A 23280-nucleotide genomic window follows, 5' to 3' on the forward strand; every position below is an offset into this window, starting at 1 on the left:
CAGTCTAATGTTTTGGCTCCCGCAGCTCTGATACTAAGCTGTCTCTCAGGAGCCTCGCTGAAAGGTCGCCTCGGGCCTGGAGCCAAACTTCAAGCCTCCCGTGTGTTTACCGCGGTTGCCATGGCAGCCGCGCACCGTCCTCCCTTCACCCGCCTCACCTTAGTGACGTCACAGAGTCGGGACCAATGGGAAAGCGGCGGACGTCAGGCCCCGCCTGAGTCGCGAGCGCGGCTCTCGCCGCGGGCAGACGCGCGAAGCGAGCGGGAAGCAGGCTGGTGGCGGCGCGGCGAGCTGCGTCCATTTCCACCCCGGCCCGCCGCCCGCCGTGCAGCCACGATGTTTCGGATGCTGAGCAGCGGCTTCGAGGACGACCCCTTCTTCGCGTGAGTGTCGCGGGACGGGGACGTGCGACGGCCCCGCAGGTCGTGGGGTGGACAGCGGGCGGGAGGCGGACAGGTGGCTGTGAGGAGGAGCAGGGTCAGGGTGAGGAATGGATGAGGAGAGATGGTGTGAGGAGATTGGGAGTGAGGAGAAGCAGGTGTGAGGACTGGGAGTGAGAAGTGGCTGTGAAGAGAAATGGGGAGCTGAAAGAGAAATGGGGGCATGAGAAGACTGGGACGGTGAGAAGTGGGGATGAGTAGAAGAGATTTGGGGATCATTAGGTGAAGAGATCAAGGTAGGGGACTTGAGGAGAGGAGTTAAGGCTATAAGGCAAGAAGAAACGGAGGGCATGAGAGAGGATGAGCTGAGCAGGATTGGGATGTGAAGAGGATTTAGGGGCCTGAGGTGAGCTGGTGGGAGGTGAGGACGAGGCTCCCGAGCTTCTGAACAGTTTTCTATAGCTAGAGGCCCAGGCCGATGATGATTTAGCACAACTTGGGATTCAGTGGCCTTGGATCTGAAGCCCTCCTGTGCAGTAGCAGGGCTTTGGTGGGGGACCCTAACTGCCATCTTGGTGGAACCTCTGGTGAGAATTAGTCACTTTAATAGATAGGGATGGGGAGTGCTTTATAAGGTGACAGTCCGTTAAAGGCTAGGCTCACAACCATAAATATAAGAGAAACAGTTTTTTTTTTTTTTGTTTGTTTGTTTGTTTATTGCGGGGGAATTTTGTTTATATTTTTAAATGTTGGTGTTTATTTTGTTTTAAGATTGGGTCCTACTCTGTAGACCTAACTGGCCTGGAACTCTTTGTAGACTAGGCTAACCTCAAACTCAGAGGTCTACCTGTTCCCTCCTCCTGAGTGCTGGGATTAAAGGTGTGTGCTTAGGTTCCTTAACAAGTTTTCATATAGTGAAGGCTGTCACCTTGGCAGCACTACCAAACAGAGTTGTGCTGGATGCTTTGTGGGGGCTGGACGTTGCCATGCAGCCACCTCTTGTTTTCTTTGCCTGCTTTATTAACAGAACTGGCCTTGTTTGGAAAGGGACTTCTTATTTATAATGCAGAGATGGGGGAGGGGAAAGGAAATGGTGTACAATGAACACCTCAGGTGACAAGGAATGGTGAATGGTTCCCAATGAAATAAATGAGGCCTTGGGAAGAAGACATTCAGAGATAGGCTTTATAATTTTCTGAGAATATTTGAGTTTATTAAATGAGTAGTCCTTAATTAAATGTGTGATTTGATATGTATTTAGTATCTTTTTTTAAAAAATGTCTAGCAGGAGTGTAATTTAAACTGTTGGATGACCCTCTGAGCAAAGGCAAAGAACCCAAGATTTGAGATAAAAAATAGTAACAGATCAGAAATAGACATACACATCAAAAAGCACCCTTCTTTCATGCTTAGCATGAAAAAAGACCTTCAGTCATACTCTTCAACACTTTATAGCCTTCTTCAGATCCAAGCAACCATTGTCAAAAACATAAGGCAAATATGTAATAATTAACTATAAAACTGATTCATGCTTATAATTTATTTTTGTAACCATTGTACATAGCATAAACACATCTGAGGATAAACAAGGAAAAGGATGAATTTACATTTCAGGTAATCTGTCCTTTGACCTATCCTTTTCACTCCAATCCTAAAAAAAAAAAAAAAAAAAAAAAAAAAAAAAAAAAAAGAAATTGTATTCATTGTTTAATATTAAATTAAAGAATTTATTAAAATGATACTTACTAAACTATCTGTTGAACTTAGGGACATAAAAGGGAAGTAGGACACATATTTCATACAGTTTTTTTTTATAAAGATTGTTCCTAATACTAACTTTGTACCTGACATTAGGTTCTCTAGTGTTACTTTAACTTAAAAAATATTCAGTAAACATTGCTTAATGGTGATCTAGTATCCTTTATAACTTATGGAACAGTTTATGTATAGTGTTTCATGACTGCTGATAGTAATTACTATGTTCATACTGGAATTTCCTAGTTAAAATACTACTCTTAATTTTTTTTTCTTTTTAAAATAAACTTTATCGTTAAAAAGCCTTATAAGTAAATAAAAACATCACATATACAAATTACTTGACACATGGATATTACACATAGCACTAAAGTACAGGATGAATATAAAAACTTTCTGGAGAAGGTTCTGGGAAATGGCCCAAGCATACATATACTGAAGAAGACAAAGCAGTTGACAAAAGGAAAACAATTCTACCTTGAGCCCAAGCTCCATATGCTCCATGCAAAGCAGCCAAAACTACTACAAGCCTCAAAAGTCCTTTTGGCCTAAGAACCAAAGACAGGGCTCAGGATTACCATGGTCACTGAAAAGTATCTGGTGAGGGTGGGAGTGGACAGTGTCCTGATAGAGAGGTAGAGAGCTTTCCTGTGGATAGATTCTGTAGAGATCTCTTTTACACTTAACTATCTGCATAAGTCAGACTCAGAGAAGCTTACTGAAGAGGATACAAAAATCAAGCAAAATTTAAGGGAACACAATCTGCTCAGTCTCTCAGTGAGAAGCAGGCTTTGGCGGTGAGTCACACAGGTGTTGGTCATCATCAGTCAGCGGCTGCCAGACAATGCTCTCCAATGCATGGGGGCTATTATAGTTGCTTTATGCCCCAAAGTCAACTTGTCAGCAGCAATAGCTTTTAGACAGCCAGGCCCTCCCCTGGCTACAGGATCAAGCTTCTTTGACAGATAAGCAAAATTTGAATTCTAAGGCAAACACATTACCTGCTTAGGAAATATAACAAGATTTGGAACCTCTCTACAATGAAACATAGAGGTCAAAATTATTTAACAGGAAAAGTGACTCATTTTCTAGATAAAAGACTTATCCTGAAGTTAACCAGATATTAGAATAAATGGGCAAAAAACTTAAGGCAGTTATAATTTTGCTGCATTTGTGAAGGAAAATAATGATTGTCACAAAAGAAAATATATGACATCTCAACAAAGGAAATGTATGTGTAACATGTCTATCTCTAATATGTATATATACAACATGTATATATTATGTATCAAATAGAAATCTAAAGCTGAAAATCATATTTGAAAGAAAAAATTGAGTGAGTAGGCTTAGCAGAATGGAGATGGCAGAACAATCAGTAAACTTACATAAAGGCAAATAGAGAACCAGGAGTGATAGTGAATACTTTTAATCAAGTTCCAGGCCTGCTAGGGCTACACAGTGAGACCCTGTGTCTAGGAGAGAAACATGAAGAGAAAAAGCTCCCCTTGAATTAGTTACTATTAGCATAGAGCAGAGATAATACTGACATTGTGATAGATTTTTCTGCAGATGTTGCTGCTTTGGGATCTTTTTAGTTTAGTTTTGTTTTGATTTGTTTTTTCTAATTTAGGCTTTTGTTCTTTGTTAAAGAATTGTATTAGTTCATTGCATTTCATTCAGTATACACTAGTGGCAATTACAAACCATGTTTACCCCCATTTCAATCTTCTGTGACCATTTTATGCAGACTTGGCAGAAATTGATGGTTTTCCTTGAAATTACTTTAAATAGTGTTATTATAGGAACATGCCTGTGGTGGGCAGAATAATGGTTCCTGTAAAGATAATCATATCCTAATTCCAAGAACCTGTAAATATGCTATTCTGCTTGTCAGAAGTTCCATAGGCTTCCTGTACCTGTTTCAGCTGCCCTCTAGTTTAAGAGTTTATTCTTGTAATGTGTATTAGCTATCTATTGCTGCAGTAGCTTATACATCAAATCTGTTGATCAAGAAGCTTAGTTGAGTAGTTTTAACTCAAACCTCAAGAGGCTACACTCAAGTCTATTGAACCTGAAGTTATCACAAGTATTGTTGAAAGGAGCATTCATTTTTCAAGTTCATTCATGTGTCTGTTGGCTGGTTTAGAAATGTGCTTCTATTTTCCCTTGTGTAGACTTCTTCATAAGCCCTCCCAGCCATTGTGCATGAGAGAGCACCTCAGACAAAACTCAGTCTTTAAAATATGTAATTTTGAATGTAACATCCTATTCTGTTATAACCAATTTATTAAAAAAAAAAAAAAACATGAAACAAACAAACAAAAAAACCTAAAACTAAAAAACAGGTCTAGAAGTCCAGTTCATTTTCGAGGGCAGAAGAGGTTACAAGATGACATGAACACCAGGTATTTGGCACCATTGAACCATTGGAGTAGGGTCAGTCACATCTAAATGAGTGACTTCCTTAGTATACTAAGTCATTAAATTTTAAACATGTATACTGTATTAGGTCATAATCTGTGGTGAAAACTAAATACCTATGCTGTGGGTGTAGCACAGTTGGTAGCATTCTTGTATGAAGCCCTGGATTTGATCCTCAATACCACATAAAACTAGGCATAGTGGCAGATGCCCATAACCCTAACACTCTGAATATAATGGTAGAGGGATCAGAAGTTTAAGGCCATCTTTATCTATATAGTGATTTCAAGGCCAGCCTATGTGACACCCCATCTCAAACAAACAAAGATAAAAATAGACCACAACCTGAAGAAAAAAAAAAAGGCTTACAGCTATGTAGTTGATACTTTAAAAGGAAAAGGCAAGACCAAGGGTTGGAAAAAAACAAAACAAAAACTATATAAAGATTTTTAAAATCTTTATTATGTATAGTGTTCTGCTTGCATGTATGCTTGGATGCCAGTAGTAGTCACCAGATCACACTATAGATGGTTATGAGCCACCATGTGGTTGCTGGGAATTAAACTTAGGACCTCTGAAAGAGCAGCCATTGCTCTTCTGAGCCATCTCTCCAGCCCCCTAAAGAACTCTTAACAACCAACAACAAAAGACAAACATTTAAAAATAGGTAAGGTATATCTGTGCACTAATTTTTTATCATTTATATGAATAACAAATACAAAATAAAATCACACTGATATGATTATAGTACTGTTCAAATAATTTAAATTGAAAAATCTAACAGAACCAAGTTCTAGCAAAAATACAGTACTAAAAGGGCTCCTGGTACACAGCATTATATTATAAAGTTATGTTCATACTATACATACCAGCAACTGTACTTACAGATGTTTATTAAAACAAAAAAGAAACTTTATGTGCACAAAATATAAGTAGCCTTATCTATAAAGACAAAAAACTAGAAATAGTTTTGTTGTTATATATACATATACACACATATGTACACACACACACACACGCTAGATTTAGTTATAGAACAGCATGGATAAATTACAAAAGCATTATTCTAAGTCAAAGAAATTATATATAAAAGATGACACACTATATAATTTCATTATATGAAATTCTGAAAAAAGGCAAAACTGTACTGACAAAGCCTGTGATGCTTATTGATTGCCAACTTGACTTGATTGAGAAGTGCCTAGATTTGTAAAGCACACCTTTGAATGATTGCGATAAGGTTCTGGAAAGCATTAGCTGAGGTAAACAACACAAGGTGAATATGGTTGGCACTATCCCAAACAGGCTAGCAACCCAGATAGAGTACCAGGGAGAAAGGAGAGAACTCATGGCATGGGTGTCCTCACTGCTTCCTAGTCCCTTGCACGAGAGCAGCTTTCCTGCATTTTGCTCTTCTCTGCCATGATATAGTGAAACTCTGAAAGTATGAACAAAATGAGTCTTTCTGTGAAGTATTTCATCATGATGATGAAAACCTAACACAAAGCATATTAGTGTAAGTAGGATTTGGGGAGATGATTTTTTGCAAAGGCTCAGAACATTGGGGTTGACATAAATATGGTATATCATAATTGTGGTTAGACTATAAATTTTTGAAACTTCGAAACTGTACAATAATAAATTATACCCAAAGTTGAATTCAAACAAAACAAAACAACAACAAAAAAAGTGTATGTACAGCCAAATACAAATTCAGTTAAGCATTTGCTAATCCTAAAGCAGTTATATTTGAAGCAATTGTGCTTTTTTAGATGTTTTCACTTTTTAGAATGTTTTTGAGGAAAAAGGATGGTGGACAACATGCAGGCATGGTCTGCTATAATTTCTGAGGCAATAAACCAGGGCCAGTTAGATACATCATGAGATGAAGTGGGTGACTGCCAAAAAATTTCTAGTTTTAATTGTAAAGTGTAACAGGAAACTTAATAGCAGAACAAGAGACAATCCAGAAGGCTCAGCTGGAGGCACTGCCAGTATTACTCAGGAATGTGATTTGCATCTGGGAGCCCAGAAGGAATGCTTAAATCAAAGCTGGAGCCAGCATGCAGGCAAGAAAACATTTAATCTACTCCCATCCACGTCTTTCCAATTCACTTTCTTTCTTGCTTTATTTAATGTCCACTGCAGTTTTAACTGTTCACATTTTTTCTTTTTTCTATTTTCCTTCTCTCTGTTCTCTTTTCCTTTTCCCCCTCTATCCTTTTTAAAAATTGAATTCCAAGAGCATGCAAACATCTGAATGAAATAAGGTTAATATGAGATATAAAGATAGAATTCAGTAAAGAGAAATTGAGAAGAAAACCAATATGAAATGCTGGAGGTACAATATTCATTGAATCAAATAAAAAACTCAGAAAAAACTTCACAATAGAATGGGCCAAGGGGAGGACAGAACATTAGGGTTTTAAGACAAGGTGGATGAAGTGGAACATTTAGTGACGAGGAAAACTTAATAAGAAAATAACAAACAGAATATACAAGAATATAAGACCCAGGGAACACTGTGAAAAGACGAAATCTATGGATCATATATGCAGAAGAGTTTCATGCTAAATGCATAGGGAATATTTTCAATAAAAATTATAGTAGATAATTTCTCAAATATAAAGAAATGTTTATCCAGGTTCAGGAGGTATGTAGGTTTTCCAACCAATGAGACCAGAAAAACAAACTTCCGTACATCAAGTAGTTAAAAATTAAACATGGGGAGCAAAGAACATACACTGAAAGCTATGTGAGAAGCAACAGGTCACATATAGACAGGATTATCAGAATAAAAGCAGATTTTTCGAGAGAAACTCTAAAAACTAGGCAAGTAAGTTTGGAATGTATTTCAGCTTGAAAAGATTCAGTCTAGGTAACTATAGCCATACATTGGAACAATTCCGTGTTTTTTTCCACTGGCCACAATGGAATAAAAGCAGAAAGCAACAGAAAGAGAAACTGTAGTACACATACAAACTCATAGAGATTGAACAACAGATTTGTGCAACAGACTGTTGAATAATGAATCATTGAAGAAATCACAAAGGGAATTTTAAGAATCCTATAACAAAAACACAACACACCCATACCTAGTAGATGCAATGAAAGCAGCTCTAAGAGGGGAGTTTATAGTTACAGTGCCCACATTAAGGAAAGAGAAACCTCTAATAACTTAATGATACACTATATGGGTCCTTAAAAAACAAAAACAAGCTAAACCCAAAATTAGTGGATAGAAAGAAATAACATAGCAGAAATTAATAAAATAAAAATGAAAAAAAATACAAAGGATCACTGAATGCCCCGTGGAGGCAATATTCATTCAAACCACCACAGCAGTCAGTAAGAAAACAACAGCCAATGCTGGTAAGGATATGGACAAAAGGGAGCCATTATATATTACTGGTGGGAATGTGAACTTTTCCAACCACTATGAATATCTGTATGAGGTTCCTCAAACTAAAGATAGTCTACTATATACTTATATATACCATTCTTATTATTATTGTTAGGCTTAAATTTATTACAGGGATACTTGCACATAAGTTTTTATTGCGGCACTGTTGACAGCTAGTTATGTTATGGAACCATGCTAAGTGTCCATCAATAGGAGAATGGATAAAGAAAATGTGGTGTATATACACAATGGATTTTTTTCAGACCTGTCATTTGCAGGAAAATGTGTACAACTAGAAGTCATCAGAATATACAAATAAAGTCAATCTCAGAACAACAAATATAATTTTCTCTCATTTCTCTCATTCACAAATATATGAATCTACAGGTGAAGCTGTCTAGAACAGAAGGGTGGGCCAATGGGAGGCAATGTTGTGACTACACTAAGCCAAAAACATATAGAAACCTATTTAATGTGTGTTCTTCCACAGTGTCAGAATTTATTAACAAATTCATCAGGCTTAGCAGTTTCAGTGACAGCAATTTGTCATATTATCAACTTAACTTGGTAGCCTATCTGAGACACATATAGGTTCTTTTACAGATATTAAATTTATATTATACAGCACACAGTAAATATATTTAAGAAATTGCAGCAGAGTTCATGTGTTTATAAGTAGGCTAAGAAAGCATCTGTACTAATAAGGAACCAGTCCAGTCCAATGAGGGAGCTGCTTCAGGACCTGCTGCAGGGCTCCCAGGAAAAAGGTTTGACAGTGAACCAACTAGGTCAAAGCCCCAACCAAATCAGGTCCAGGTCTTACAGAGGTAGCTCCCTTTCTTTTCCCAGGAGGAAGTCACTTGTAAGTCTGTGCTAGATGGGTGGTACCTAACTGATGGTACAGGTTCTGGATCCACCCAGGGCAAATCAGGGCCTTAAAAATTCATTTCTTTATATATAATATGGAATAATTTAGAGTAAAGCACAGCCTGATCTTAACAGGCAGGAATACTCTCTCAAAGTATATTATATAGTTGTAATAAATATCCTTATATAACCCATTCCATAACATGCCATGACTACACCCCAATAAAAAATAATTTTGGTACTAGAGATTGAACCTAGAGCCTCATCTATGATAGGCAAACATTCTTCTACTGAGCAGGTTTGCCGCCATATGCTGCTATTTTTTTTTTTTTTTAACTTCCAAGGTAATGTATGAGGAAATCTGATTCTTGATAGTAGGATTGAATTTTAAACTAATGCCATATAATTCAGAAGAAAAGCCCTTTCTGTCTGAGATACTGACAGATGTTGGCTTTTTATGCCTTCATTTGTGGTAATGTCAAAGAATTAGAACTGGATTAACAAGAGAATTTTTTTTTCTTTTTTTTTTTATGCATATAGAGTATTTTTTTTTTAATTTTATATAACAAAGTCCAATTAAATGAAAACAAACATTTATACACAATATTTGGGAATTTGGGCGTCGTTCTTTCCAAACTACTTCCTGCTGGTAAGGGGCGCTGTCTTGGGGGATTCGAAGAAGATTCAGATATCCTAGCTGTAGTCTGTAGGGCTGTTTTGTCCAGCTGTTTGGAATGTAGGATCAGCTTGTACTCTGTTTCAGGCGGTCTGGTGTGATCAAACCACATTAGTCTGGAAGGAATCCACATTTTTTCATTTTCTTAACAAGAGAATTTATTGATGGTAACTGAAGTGGAGAATTATGGAAGGAGGCCACACTGTTTTGGGGAGTTCAGTTAAACAAGGGGAGCCATAGTTATTGGTAAAGTAAGTCACAATCATGATGTTGTGATGAAGTATTAAAATTTTTAGGTTTTTGAATTGGAATTGTAATGAAAGCGTTAACATTAAGAAAGTTAATATTAAGAATATTAAGAAAGGGGCTGGAACATTATCATTTCTGCGTGTTTTTAAAGTAAAATCTCTGTCCCCGAGAAGCATTTAATGATAGAAAAATAGGAAATGGTATCTATATATTAGAGAGGAAGTGAGAGTACAAGAAATGAACACTTATTAAACTTACTAATGTATCAGATACTATATTTTGTGTTTTCAGGTTACATAGTTTTGATCTTGATAACAGGAATATTTTACATTATCCTTATTGTATAGTTGTGAAACCTTGTCTCCAGAAGGAATACTCAGGTTCTAATTAATTCAGATACCACAGAGTCACAGAGGACCTTGCTCCTCAAAGATTGATAAAGACCTATTTGAGTTAAAATCACCAGGAGTACATATTTTTAAATCAGATCCAGAGCCAGTGTATTTGATTTGTCATGCTAGGTGTGAACAAGAAACCATATTGTTAAGCAGCTTGATAGTTGGTTTGGTAATTTCAAAGAAACTTGACATTTCTTAAGGCTTGATATTTAGATATTTTGATGGTCGTAGTATTTAGAATTAGTAGAAATAAAAATTAGCTTTAGAAGCAAAGCCATCTTTAACCCCAAGCCTTGGGAGTCAGAGTCAAGTGGATCTGTAAGTTTGAGCCTAGCCTGGCCTACAGAGTTCCAGAGCAGCCAGGGCCACCCTGTCTTGAAAAAAAATAATTTCTCATAAAAATTATCTGTGGCTTTGGCTTTGACTTTACAGATATAATCTGTACTTTTATAGTGTTCTTTAACATAGCTATGGTTCTTAATGCTCCTTTCAATGATAAACTCACAGTAAGGAAAGTTAAAAATAATGGGTTTTGTTTGTTTGTTCAGATTGTAGGGGTGGGGTGGGGTGCAGAAGCCTGTAGAAAAGCCAGAAGAAGGTGTTGTGTTGTCCCCTAGAACTATAGTGAGATGCAGTTATTAGTCTTCTGAGGATACTAGGTACCAAATCCCTTAACTACTGAGCTATCTCTCCAGCCCCAAACAGTATTATAATTATATTTCAGAGAAGTTCCTTTCCAAACTTTTATTTGTGTATGTTCAATTTAAAAAGAAAACTTTTGTAGGTTATTTGATGCCTATGGAATATTCAGCATGGATTATTCTTTATTAACCCTATGGAATTATGTTGTAGACATCCTGTAGTGGTCTTACCTGATAGAAATATTTTTCAGACTGTTTTCACAGTTTTCCTCTTCTTAAACAACTTATGATATGGTAATTTGTATTTACCATTTTTATATAACGAGATGAAAGTATATTTTGTTCGTATAAATAGGATAGGATTTTATTTATGTTTATAGTTTATAATATCAAATAATTCTCATCTTCTAAATTGTAATTTTTGTTTGTTTGTTTTGTTTTGGACCCTGTCCTGGAACTTGCTCTGTAGACTAGGCTGGCCTCGAACTCACAAAAATCCGCCTGCCTCTGTCTCCCGAGTAAATTGTAATATTTGTCTCCTTAACAATTATATTAGCACCCAAGGTTATTAAATTACAACATTAATTTTCCATTATTCTGTATTTTCAACAGTGATTCCTTTCTTGCACACCGAGAAAGCATGCACCACATGATGAGAAGTTTCTCTGAACCTTTTGGAAGAGACTTGCTCAGTATCTCTGATGGTAGAGGAAGAACCCGTACTCGTAGAGACCGTAAAGATGGAGAAGATTCCTTAACTGTGAGTATTATTAAAGACCGCCAGCAAGAAAGTTCTGTAGGAACAAGACAAAAATTTTATAGAAGTTACATACTTATAAAGTTATGATACTTCTATCATGGAAATATTTATTACATAAAAGGAGATGTATGTTGAAAAGCTAAAACCTGGAACAATGAATGTTAATGGTACAGAATTGCTTTTTACTATTAGAACATAAAGTTATCCAATTAAAAGCCATACTAAGCCATTGTTTCTTACATATTTCTCCTCTGAGAACTTCCATGTACTGAATTAAAACCAGCAAGAACTCCTGGTGCCACATACTTCAGAGTTTTAAATAGTAACAAAATCTAGTGTGGTATTTTATATTTATTGAACCACTAAGTTTTTGTTGGGACACATAAGATATAAACATACTCAATTTAATAAAAGATAGTTTACATATGTGTGTTAACCATTTTGGACTCATTTCCTCTTTCTGTTATTTTTTACCCTCAGAAATGGCAATTACAGAATCCATAGGAATTTCCATAAAAATGGATCTTTACAATTGAAATATATTTAGAACTCAGCAAACATGATTAATCAATTCACAGAATTCTAGACTACTCTAGAAAAATGTTTTCATATTTTCAGACAATAAGTCTGAGAGCAAGATAGTTTAGATCATCATAAAACCTGATAAAATTACATGTGCCATTTCAAATAAGAGTAAGCTTTGCATAGTCACACTTGTTACTTTCCTTTTCATTAGTTAATAGTGTCATTTATAGGCACTAGATCTATAATAATACTATAAATTAATGTTACATGGTGAGGTATATATATAATTTTCAGTTTAATCCATTTTTTTAAATGGAGTATTAAAAACTTTTTGTATTTGCTGTATTTGCTCATCAAACATGTATCTCTTTGGATTTATATGTATAAATGAGCTACTTATAAGCATTCATGAAGGAAACTTATAATTCAGCTGGAAATGTATTGAAGATGTTTATACAAATGAGCATTAACTCCATTGGTCACCTGTTGGGGCAGAAATAACTGTCTCTTCCACAGACACTAAAACCACTAAATGTTTAAGAGGAACTGGAATAAGAGAACTATATAGCCAAATAGAAATGTTTCTGTGAAACTGTGGTTGGTAAGATTCACTATTTAGAACTATTTGCATATAAGTATTCTTCAAATTATATTTGTCTTGCCAAAGTTTAAATCAATGAAAGACTTATTGAAGAAATACATAAATGTTATTATTAAATAGGAAAGTCAAGTAGGAAAATAATTCAGAATATAAAGAAACTTCAAGCTGGGTGGTGGTGGTGCATGCCTTTAATCCCAGCACTTGGGAGGCAGAGACATACAGGATCTCTGTGAGTTCAAGGCCAGCCTGGTCTGCAGAGGGAGTTCCAAGATAGGTTCCAAAGCAATACAGAGAAACCCTTGTCTCAAACCTCCCCTCAAAAAAAGGAAAAGAAAGTTCAGGACCAACATTTAAAAGAAAATTTAAAGTCATTGGTTCCTTATTTTCATGTGTAGTTAGTGGCTGTAACAGAACACTTCAAACTGAATAGCTTATAAGCAGCACCCTCCAGGGCCTCTGCATCAGCTCCTGCCTCCAGGTTCCTGCTTGAATTCCTGTCCTGACTTCTTTTGATGATGAACAAAAATTTGGAGGCTTCACCCAACTGAGCCCTTTCCTCCCCAAGTTGCTTTGGTTATGGTGTTTGTCACAGTAATAGTAACTCAAATTAAGACACTGTCTTTAAAAAAAAATAACATAAAAACTAGATAATCTGATATTTAAACTTGCTAGTTACCTTTTAACTCAAGATACTAGGTGATATGTCAGAGCATATCTAATCTATTCTTTCAATTCAAAGAAATAGAAGTAAGAATTTTATTGATGCATCCAACATGTTCCTGTTCTAAAAAATATGGAATATCAGTAGAAATAGCAATAGAAAATGCTTTAATCCTAGTCATTATACTTCGTTTTAATTTTGAAATGTTTTCTTTAGCCTATAGCAAAGACTCTCTTTATTGTGGCTTCTTTATTTGCTGGCCAGACAGGTGCTACAATGCATAAGAAATAGATAATTTTTAAAATACGCATTGAGAATTTTTTACTAAAAATTTCTGTAATGATGGTAGTTCTAAGCTGTATGGCTATACAGAGCAATTTTATATTTTTGCTATGCCCATATAATAAGTGCAACCAAAATTTATTGTATATTATTTTTTCTAGGCAACAAGTGTTTCTCTTGTGCCTTTTGGAAGGTTTGGTGGTATGGTTCGTGTCATGAGACAAATTATTTTAGCTTTATTTTTTAACAGATACTTTCATTAACTCAAGCAGAGTGAGTTTGCATGCATTTCATTAACCTCCATAATAGCTGTTAAGCTTCATACTGGAAACCTTTGTTTCATGTATTAAATTCACCTAAGTGCATAGACATGGGTTTTCTAAAGTAATTACCAGGATTGTTAGGGTCAGAGCCTGGGCCTGACAGCACTATTAAGCCAGGCTTACCCACTGATCAATTAAACAGACAAGTAATAGTGAAAAGCTAACAAAGGAGATGTACTCAGTGTTTCCACATTAGGAAGAACTAAAATCCAGAGACATTTCCAAATCCATCTTCAAGGTCTTTACCTGAGCTTTTGATGTGGAGGGAGGGTGTATGTATTAAGCAGTTCTAGTCACTGTGTGGTTCCAGCCATCACTGACCTATTCTTGTCTCTGCTCCAATCTCTCCTGCAAAGTATCTGACAAGTTGTCATAACTATGGGAAATCTCTTCCCAGGAGACAAGTTCCTCTACTGCCTAGTATCAGCCTTCAGCCTTTTCATTTTCCAAATTCCTGAGGAAAATCATGTCTCTTGGGGATTATTTCAATAGTCTGATAGCCATAGAGAAGCGCAAATATATTTTTAGAATATCTTCATTTCTGTTTAGATCAGTGGTTTTTAACCTTCTGGTGATGACCAAACAACCATAAAATTACTTTTGTTTCTACTTCCTAATTTTGCTACTGTTATGAATTATAATGAAAATAATTTTGGAGACAGTTTGCCAAAGGGATTGCAATGATAGTTACAGTAAGTAAATCAACATATAAAATCAGTCTTCAGAAATGGAAACATAGATTTTTAGGGAACATTCACTTATTTTTCAGAGAAACTCAATAATTGTATTTCAAACTTGGACTTCCACATGCCTGTATTGACTTTCCACAAAGTAACAAAGCATAGTTTTTTGGAGGTTTTCTTTCTGACTTTGTTGACAAGGAGTCCTTGGTTTTTCTTAATACCTACACAAGTATGGCTGCTCTATAGCAGACCTTGCCAACCTTCTAGCTTTCATCTGTTTTACTAGTTTCTAACACCAAAAAGTTATCCAAGGATTGGAACATAATAAATTTAGAATATTTGTATCTATATTTTCATGAAAGCCTTTTTATTTTGCACTAAATTTGAGTTATTTGTTCTCTGAAGTTTGAGATGTAATGTTTGTCCTTCCTGAAGAACTAGTTCCAGAAGAATGTAGCATATCACAAAGATACTAGTAAAATGATAAGGAAATTCATACTATGGTAGCACACAGAATACAAGCCCACAACCCAAAACTTTTGCATGTAATGGTGAAGATCAGATGACTCTTAAAAACTTTTGTTTATGTGTGGAGATTTGTATATGTCAGTGTAGTACTAAAAGAGGCCAAAGAATGTCAGATACTCGGTAGCTGGAGTTAGAATTATAGGCAATAATGGGCTCTTGACTGCTGGGAACTAAACTCAGGCCCTACATGAGCAGTACGCGCCAACTCAGCCATATCTCCCTAGAGAAGACATTTTGAACCTTAAGGGTTAGCAAGAAGAAGATAAATGCATGGAAGAAAAAGAACAACCCTGGTTTAAGCAAGTTGACAAAAGATATGTCTGTATAAAGTATATATACAAATGTGTGTGTATATAATGTGTATATATTTTTACAGTGTTATTAATTTCCTAATTTATATTGGCTTTTTGCACTTTTGCATATGCTTATCTTCTTTAACTCTTATTGTATAGTCTTTCATTTATTTTTGCCTAGTTGATTACTGCATGATACAGCAAATTGAGGAATTTTTTTCAACTGTTTTGAGAAAATTTATTTGCTTCTTTGGTGTTGTAGTTAATAACATACTTCCTAATATCCTGTAGCATACAGATGTCAACCCTTTTCAGGCAATGGATCGGATGATGTTAAATATGCGAAATGGTATGCAGGAGTTACAAAGAAACTTTGTAAGTACTAAAAAGAAACTGATGAGAACATTATTTTTTATTATTGATATCCTATATTGTAAGGATTTTCAAACATCTTTAACCATAGTGAAAATGGCAGAAAATGGTTATGATTAACCCATATACAATATTACATGATTATTACATGTAGTAATTAGCATTATTACCTGGTTAACAGCATTGCATAAGTTACATGATTAACTCATATACAATAATTGATTCTTAAATAATTTATTCCTGAAACAAAAGTTATATTAATTAGGATATTATAATAATATCAGCTTGCTATTTTCTCTTATTTAATTAAAAATTATATTTAATTAATTTATTTTATAACCTAAAAGTCTGAAAAGTTGCATTAGTTGGCTTATAAACAATTAAAAAAAAATCCAACCTCAAAATATTCTTATGTCACTATCGTATATTTTCTATACACTTTCATATTGTTACCTTTAAAAAAATCTCTGAGAACAGAAATGATTTGGATACTAGTAGATCCATACATTCTAAATATTATCAACAAACACTAGTACTCCTACTGTGCTGCTTATAGCATCAAAACAAATAACTTGGTTTGATCATTGCAATATCCAGTTTGAATTCTATGGATCATTTAAGAATGATAAAATCTAGGGTGTTAGCAGTGGTTTTAGGAACGTATCAATCTGGTGCCCAAATAAAATATGAAAGTTCCTGGTACATACATAATTCACTTTGTTTAGAATGGCAAGTCTGTACAAGAGATAGCTTCTGCCTAAGGGACTGTATCATGTTTATTTAAATCTAAGCCACACAGACTGAGATATGTGACTCACCTGTTATTCTTTCCAGAAGAAATAGAAATTAGCACCAAAAGTAGATTAGAACACTCAGTTCCATTTTGATCAACTATATATAACTAATGTTGTTGCTTATTTGAACTCTTGTCATTCACCCTTCATATTTAACTGGAATCTTAATTTACAATTTCCTTTGTCTCTAGGGTCACCTTTCAATGGATCCAAATGGGCATTCATTTTGTTCTTCCTCTGTTATGACCTATTCCAAAGTAGGAGATGAACCACCAAAGGTTTTCCAGGCCTCAACTCAAACCCGTAGGGCTCCAGGAGGAGTAAGTTTTTATTTCTGTTGTTTTTGGATAGAGTCATACTGTGTAGACTCAGCTGGCATCAAACTTGGAGCAGTCCTGCCTCAGTCTCCTAAGTATGGAATTGCTGGTTTGAACTTCCATGCCTGGCTTTCAGTAGTTTTTAAAATTCTTAGTGTTTTATTAAGTTATAGAAAAGTAGATTGTCTGGGCTGGAAAGATGGCTTGGGTTAAGAGCACTGGCGGCTCTTCCAGAAGTTCTGAGTTCAATGCCCAGCAACCATGTGGTGACTCACAACCATTCGTAATGAGATCTGGTTCCCACTTCTGGCCTTCAGAGATACATGCAAACAGAACGCTGTATACATAAAAAATACATCTTAAAAAAAAAAAAAAAAAAGGCAAGTAGATTGAAAGTGGCAGGGGATGAGAGGGAGGCATGGTGAAAAGACACTCCACAGTTGGATGCTAATCAACTGTGGTTAGTTGATGGAAGTGGGGTTTACTACCCATGAAGGTGACCATCACAAAAATATCTATTGATCTTTATTACATCTACACATTGATAAAATAGACACTAAAAGAAGCCTTCATGAAGTAAATGTCACCTTAGAATTTATATATGAATTTTTAAACTAATAAAATAATGAAATTATACAGAAAAGATGCATGATAAACCCATATTCCTGTCACATGGTTTAGTTAAATCAACATTTTTCTCTATTTCCTTTAATACTTATTCTTTATTATTTTCCTGTCTCTCAGGGACAACCATTTTCCTATACCTGAAGCTTGTCATACTTGAATATTTTTCATGTATTCTTTATGAATACAAAATAAAATAGAAGATTATTTTATAGGTTTCTAAACTTTATACAAATAGTATCATTTTCTTATGTGTCCTCTACTTTTATTCAAGTTATACATGTAATCCAGGTTTCTTTATTTTTTTGTTTGTTTTGAGACAGGGTCTTACTGTGTAGCTTTGGCTGGTTTGTAACTCACTATGCAGGCTAGCCTGGCCTTGAACTCATAGAGCTCTGCCTGCCTCTGCCTCCTGAGTGAACCACCATACCCAGCTTTTTATTTATTTTTTAACTACTATGTAGTACCCATTATATAAATATAACATAAAATTTTATCAGCAATATTTTGTGTAAGAATCTAGGAATATGGCCAGGCGTTGGTGGCCTGAGTACACTCCCAGCACTCAGGAGGCAGAGGCAGGTGGATCTCTGTGTGTTTGAGGCCAGTCTGGTCTACAGAGCTAGTTCCAGGACAGCATATAGAGAAATCTTGTCTTGAAAAACCAATATATATATATATATATATATATCTCAAATTTACTGGCATTTTATACTTTGCTGAACATAGTGAAGTCTTAAATGTAAACTGTAGATGTCACATGGAAAATCACATTAATAATCATTGGCTAGCATAAACATTCTAATAACACTTCCATGGAATTGGTAGGTTGTAGTCATGAGACTCAAGCTCCTTCAACATAATTGATAGTAAGTAGTTGCACTTACTAGCTTCCATCCATTACATTGTCAAACACAGTGTTAAAGGTTTTATATAGCTTACTTTATATAACTAAGTTTTATATAACTTATTCTGTTTTAATATTGTAATACAACTTGGAAAAGGTTAACTTGAAAACAGTTAAAGATTAGAAGTTTTATTATTACACCAAGTTGATAATGGAACTGAGTATAATAGTTAAATCATCTTATTGTACAAAATGATGAACTGAAGAATGTAGAACTAAGTCCATTGTAATGTGTTTGAATGTTAACTGAGTAACTTTTACTTTAATTTTAAAGATAAAGGAAACCAGAAGAGCAATGAGAGATTCTGACAGTGGTCTAGAGAAAATGGCTGTTGGTCATCATATCCATGACCGAGCTCATGTCATTAAAAAGTCCAAGAATAACAAGACTGGAGATGAAGAGGTCAATCAAGAGTTCATCAATATGAATGAAAGTAAGTTATCACAAAAATTATTTATCAAAAGGTAAAATAGTAGCTGCATTTCTAGAACTTCATGAATTCTTTATTAAGATATTATAAGGAATGTGTATGAAATGTTGGGCAGAGTAATTCAATTGTGGTTCTATCATCTAACATATTTTTATATTTACTTTTGTTAAGGTGAGGTACTGTTCATTTATAAAATGGTTGAATGAAAGTTTTTAAGTTTTTTTTTTAGTAATGTTATCAAAAGGCAAAATGAATTTTTATTTTTTTGATTGTAAAGAAGCATACTTGGAAAGTTTAAAGAAATAAAAATCAGTCTAAACTTCAGTCCCAAAACATCACTCAAGATTTGATGAATTTCTTTTTAATACTTTTATGCATAAACATGTTTTTTTCAAATTTATATTATTTTTCAAAAGTATTGAATGTTACCTAAAAGTTTGTAAATAGATCAAACTTCAAAGAGTTTGTCTAAATATTAATAATTAACCTTTCATATTTTAATTAAAATTAAATTGTTTTGAAATGTTATTACTTTTATCTCATTTTCAGAAAAATACTTTGAATAATGGTTTTTTTCATAATAAAGAATTTAATGTATCATTTCAGAAAAGGAAGTTATTTTAATTAGATAAAAATGATAGGAGAGAAAATATCATTATGCAATAAGATGAAAGCTAAAAAACTTGAATTTTTAAAAACTATAGTAATTATGATCTTATTAAAATATTAGAGGTGCCTAGATAGATGGATTAGTGGTTAATAGCACATAATTCTCCTGAGACCTGAGTTCAATTCCTTTTGTCAGGATATAGGGAGCAAAGGAAGCCTTGAGTAAGTGAAGTTCTAACTGAATGTATGTCATCTATGTAGACACAGCTAAAACAAGGACCAAGGCCTCAGACCCATGAGAAATAGGCATTCCCCAGTGGGTCAGCCTAGGACTTGATAAAGCTTTCTTCTTCTAGTCCAAATGTGAATGTTTACAGAGGATTGATCAGTGTGCACAAAAACTAGCAACTTCAGCTTCTTCCTCCTGGCTCTTTTTACAAATTTAGACTACTTGTCTATAGAGACCTCTTGTGGAAACTAGCTTAACAACCAACACACACACACACACACACACACACTAGCTTAACAATCAACACACACACACTGTGCTGCTCAGAAAAAGCACTGAGGTTCCAGTCTGGGTGTAGTTGGTATCACTCAAGCAGAGTGCTTACAGCCTACCTGACCCCAGCTTTTCTGTATGTGTGTGTCTGTGATTTCTTTAGTCCCTCTCCAGTCCTTGTCAGGGTTCAGGGCCAACCTATGTGTGTTACATCATCAGGTGGCTCACAAGTACCTGTAACTGCAGTTCCAAAGAGATGCCTCTGGCTTCCAAGGGCACCAGCACTTATATCCCCACACACAAATCATATCTACATATAATTTTAAAAAAAAAATATAATATATGTACCCTAAGTGTTTTGTAATGATCAATATTTTGGAAAGTTTAACATGTTTTTATAAAGACAGTCTGAAAGAACAAGAACAATCAATCATCTATGTGTTTGTTATTTTTATAGAAATTAGTTTATCTACTTCCTGACATCATAAATTGATAATGTTAGGAAATTGACAACAAGCTTAAGGCAAGTTAGAAGCATGAAGAGGTAACTAGAAATGCAACCTATTGAAGGACTGTCCAAGAACATGGGACGTCATGATCATTTTTAGATGATTCAAGAGGAAAGTCTGTAAATGAGAGTACTTGAATCATCTAGTCCACATAGAATAAAAGGATAATCAAGAAGCTAAGTGAAAAACCATATTACCATAACCATATAGGCATTAGGAGAGAAACAAACAAGGAGGGAAATATTGCAGATGCCTCCTGCCTCTATTGTAAGGTAGACTACATGAAATGTATGATGACCCAAGGCAATACTGACAGAAGAAACCTAAATACTTGTTCCCTTTATTTTGACATTTAATATAGGTGATGCTCACGCTTTTGATGATGAGTGGCAAAATGAAGTTTTGAAGTTCAAGCCTAGTGGACAATCATATAATCTAGAAAACACTAGAGTGCGAAGTGTGGGTCATGAAAATTCAGTGTCACGAGAACTCAAAAGGAGGTAAAAGTTGTTTCTAAGTGTGCTCTTAAAGGATATTTCAAAGTATGTACTGTGGGTGGGGGAAATAGCTCATTCAGTAAAGGTTTTGTCATGCAATGTCAAGGACCCGTTTGATCACCAAAACTTATATTTAAAAAAATAGCCTGACCAGGAGTCCCTACTCCAAATGACTGGACAGATTTTGTTGATCCCTCCTGGAAGGCATCACCTTCCCTGTGGAGTGTTGGGGGTTGGGATGGGAGGGAGGGAGAGGAAACTGGGATCAATAATAATTTAAAAAAAGAAAAAAAAAAAAAAAACAGCCTGACATAGTAGCATGCACTTGTAATTCAACCAGCCGACCAGCCTTGCCTGCCATTTGAGTGAAAGCCTAAAGAATGATAACTAAAATTTGTTATGATCTCTATAACACATGAACATGAATCTACCCACATATGTATTCTTATCCCCACCCCCACACACAAGCATACAACAACAGTGTTATATAACTATCTCTGATCAGGTTCTTAAGAGTATCTAAGTTGTATATACAGTATCTTTTATGAAAAATTTAACAGCTTTATATTGAATCTAAGTATTCCATGCAAATCAAAATTTTGTTAGAACTGTTCTTAATCATCAGGGAAAAAATAGAAGGTAAAAATCCTTAAGAAATTTTATATATTGGTATGTAGTTAACTTGTGAAACAACTCCTAATGTGAATATTCAAAGTCATACATGTTACACCAGATTAAGATACTTATAAGGGGAAAGGTTTGTATTTAGAAAACATCCTTACCAAGCAAAATCCAGCATTTAATTAATGAATTTTAAATTTCACAGTATGCAGTAGTATTATTTGTTTCATGAAATGTAGTATTTTATGTGTACTAAATATGTGCATTTAGATATATTTTACAAAAATTTTCATCTTCCTTGAAATTGCTTTTGGAATAATTGGGAAAAATAAATTTGCTGAAACCACATATTAAAATTTATGGTGCTTTTTATAAATGTAGTACATATTTTGAAGTTAATTTAAGTTCTTGGGAGAAACTTCAACAGCCCTTGAAACAGAAATCTACTCTAGCCAGGCAGTGGTGGCACATGCCTTTAATCCCAGCACTCGTGAGACAGGCAGATCTCTGTGAGTTCGAATCCAGCCTTGTCTCCAGAGCTAGTTCCAGGACAGGCTCCAAAACCACAGAGAAACTCTGTCAGGAAGGAAGGAGGGAGGGAGGGAGGGAGAAAGGAAGGAAGGAAGGAAGAAGGAAGAAGAAAGAGAAAAAAGAAAGTAAAAAAACCTTTTTTTTGGGGGGGGGGCTCTATCTTTTTGGTAATATTTGTCACAGATTGAATACTTTTGGTTAAACACTTAACATTACTAAATTAAAACACAAAGTTATGGCTCAGTTAGAGAAACCATGCTCATTTTGGATTGTCTATAAATCTGTGGCCCTAGCAGCTGCATTTTCTCTTAGTTCTGTCCATTCAAATTTTCAGAAGTGAATTTCCACACAATAAAGTGTGCTGGCCAACATGTTAACTATTAGATATGCATGACTACTGAATTCCTTTTGACATGTGGGTGGCACAACTCAGGAGCTAAATTAGTGTAAATGTCACTAGTGGCCACCATTTTAACAACATTGTTTAAGCTGCAAGCCATTCAGTATGTCTTAGATAAAATAGTTCATACTTTCTTCAATGTTCAATAAAATAGTTTTCTGAAGTTTTTAAGAAACTTATAAGATGAAACTCTGAACTATAGTGGCTTTTAACTTGAGTATTTTTAAATAGTATTAATTGTCATATGTATATTTCTCAGAGAGAAAATGCATCGAAATTCAGCCATTGAGAATGGAAGAAGATCAAACATTTTTGTGGACAAACTCAACATCAAAGGATCACCTGTGAAAATCACCAAAAAATAAATAGCTGTGCATTTCATTTGTTTAGTTGGTTGTTTTAACAAAGGAAGTCATGGTGCTAGATAATATACAAAAGACCAATCTATTGTTGAATTGATACTGTACTTTGCAACTTTCTTCTCAATCTGAATGTTCTTGTTTTAGCTTTACATTGTTCATACTTTTAGGAATAAAATTTTGATGATCAACAATGTGATTAAATTGGTAAACATACTAACTTTAAAACTCGCATGCTGATTTTGCTTTCTCAGTTATTTAGATATGTACTATATATAGTATATATTATATATGTATATTATATATATGTATTGTATATATATTATATATATATATAATATATACTATATATAGTACAAAT

At 34.9% G+C, this 23280-nt stretch overlaps 1 protein-coding gene across 3 annotated transcripts; it reads left to right on the forward strand.

Moving 5' to 3' along the window:
- Window positions 1-231: 231 nt before the first annotated feature.
- Mlf1 (myeloid leukemia factor 1) lies at window positions 232-22941 on the forward strand. Of its 3 annotated transcripts, none has more exons than XM_051199034.1 (8): window positions 232-383; window positions 11403-11550; window positions 13781-13825; window positions 15738-15821; window positions 16804-16932; window positions 18735-18894; window positions 20873-21011; window positions 22820-22941. In XM_051199034.1, the coding sequence occupies exons 1-8, from the start codon at window positions 337-339 to the stop codon at window positions 22923-22925; spliced, it is 858 nt and encodes a 285-aa protein (XP_051054991.1). In that variant the 5' UTR covers window positions 232-336; the 3' UTR covers window positions 22926-22941. The 3 variants fall into 3 exon arrangements, with proteins under 3 accessions (XP_051054991.1, XP_051054992.1, XP_051054993.1); XM_051199036.1 differs by lacking the exon at window positions 232-383 and adding an exon at window positions 883-967; XM_051199035.1 differs by lacking the exon at window positions 13781-13825.
- The last annotated feature ends 339 nt before the right edge of the window (window positions 22942-23280 follow it).

Source organism: Phodopus roborovskii, unplaced genomic scaffold (assembly GCF_943737965.1).
Source record: "Phodopus roborovskii unplaced genomic scaffold, PHOROB, whole genome shotgun sequence".
Taxonomy (NCBI): domain Eukaryota; kingdom Metazoa; phylum Chordata; class Mammalia; order Rodentia; family Cricetidae; genus Phodopus; species Phodopus roborovskii.

Coding starts and splice junctions, on each gene's coding strand:
- Mlf1 (XM_051199034.1), top strand. CDS start 337: ATGTTTCGGATGCTGAGCAGCGGCTTCGAGGACGACCCCTTCTTCGC. Junction 13,826..15,737: donor TTGGAAGGTTTGGTGGTATG/GTTCGTGTCATG, acceptor AATATCCTGTAG/CATACAGATGTCAACCCTTT. Junction 21,012..22,819: donor TCACGAGAACTCAAAAGGAG/GTAAAAGTTGTT, acceptor TATATTTCTCAG/AGAGAAAATGCATCGAAATT.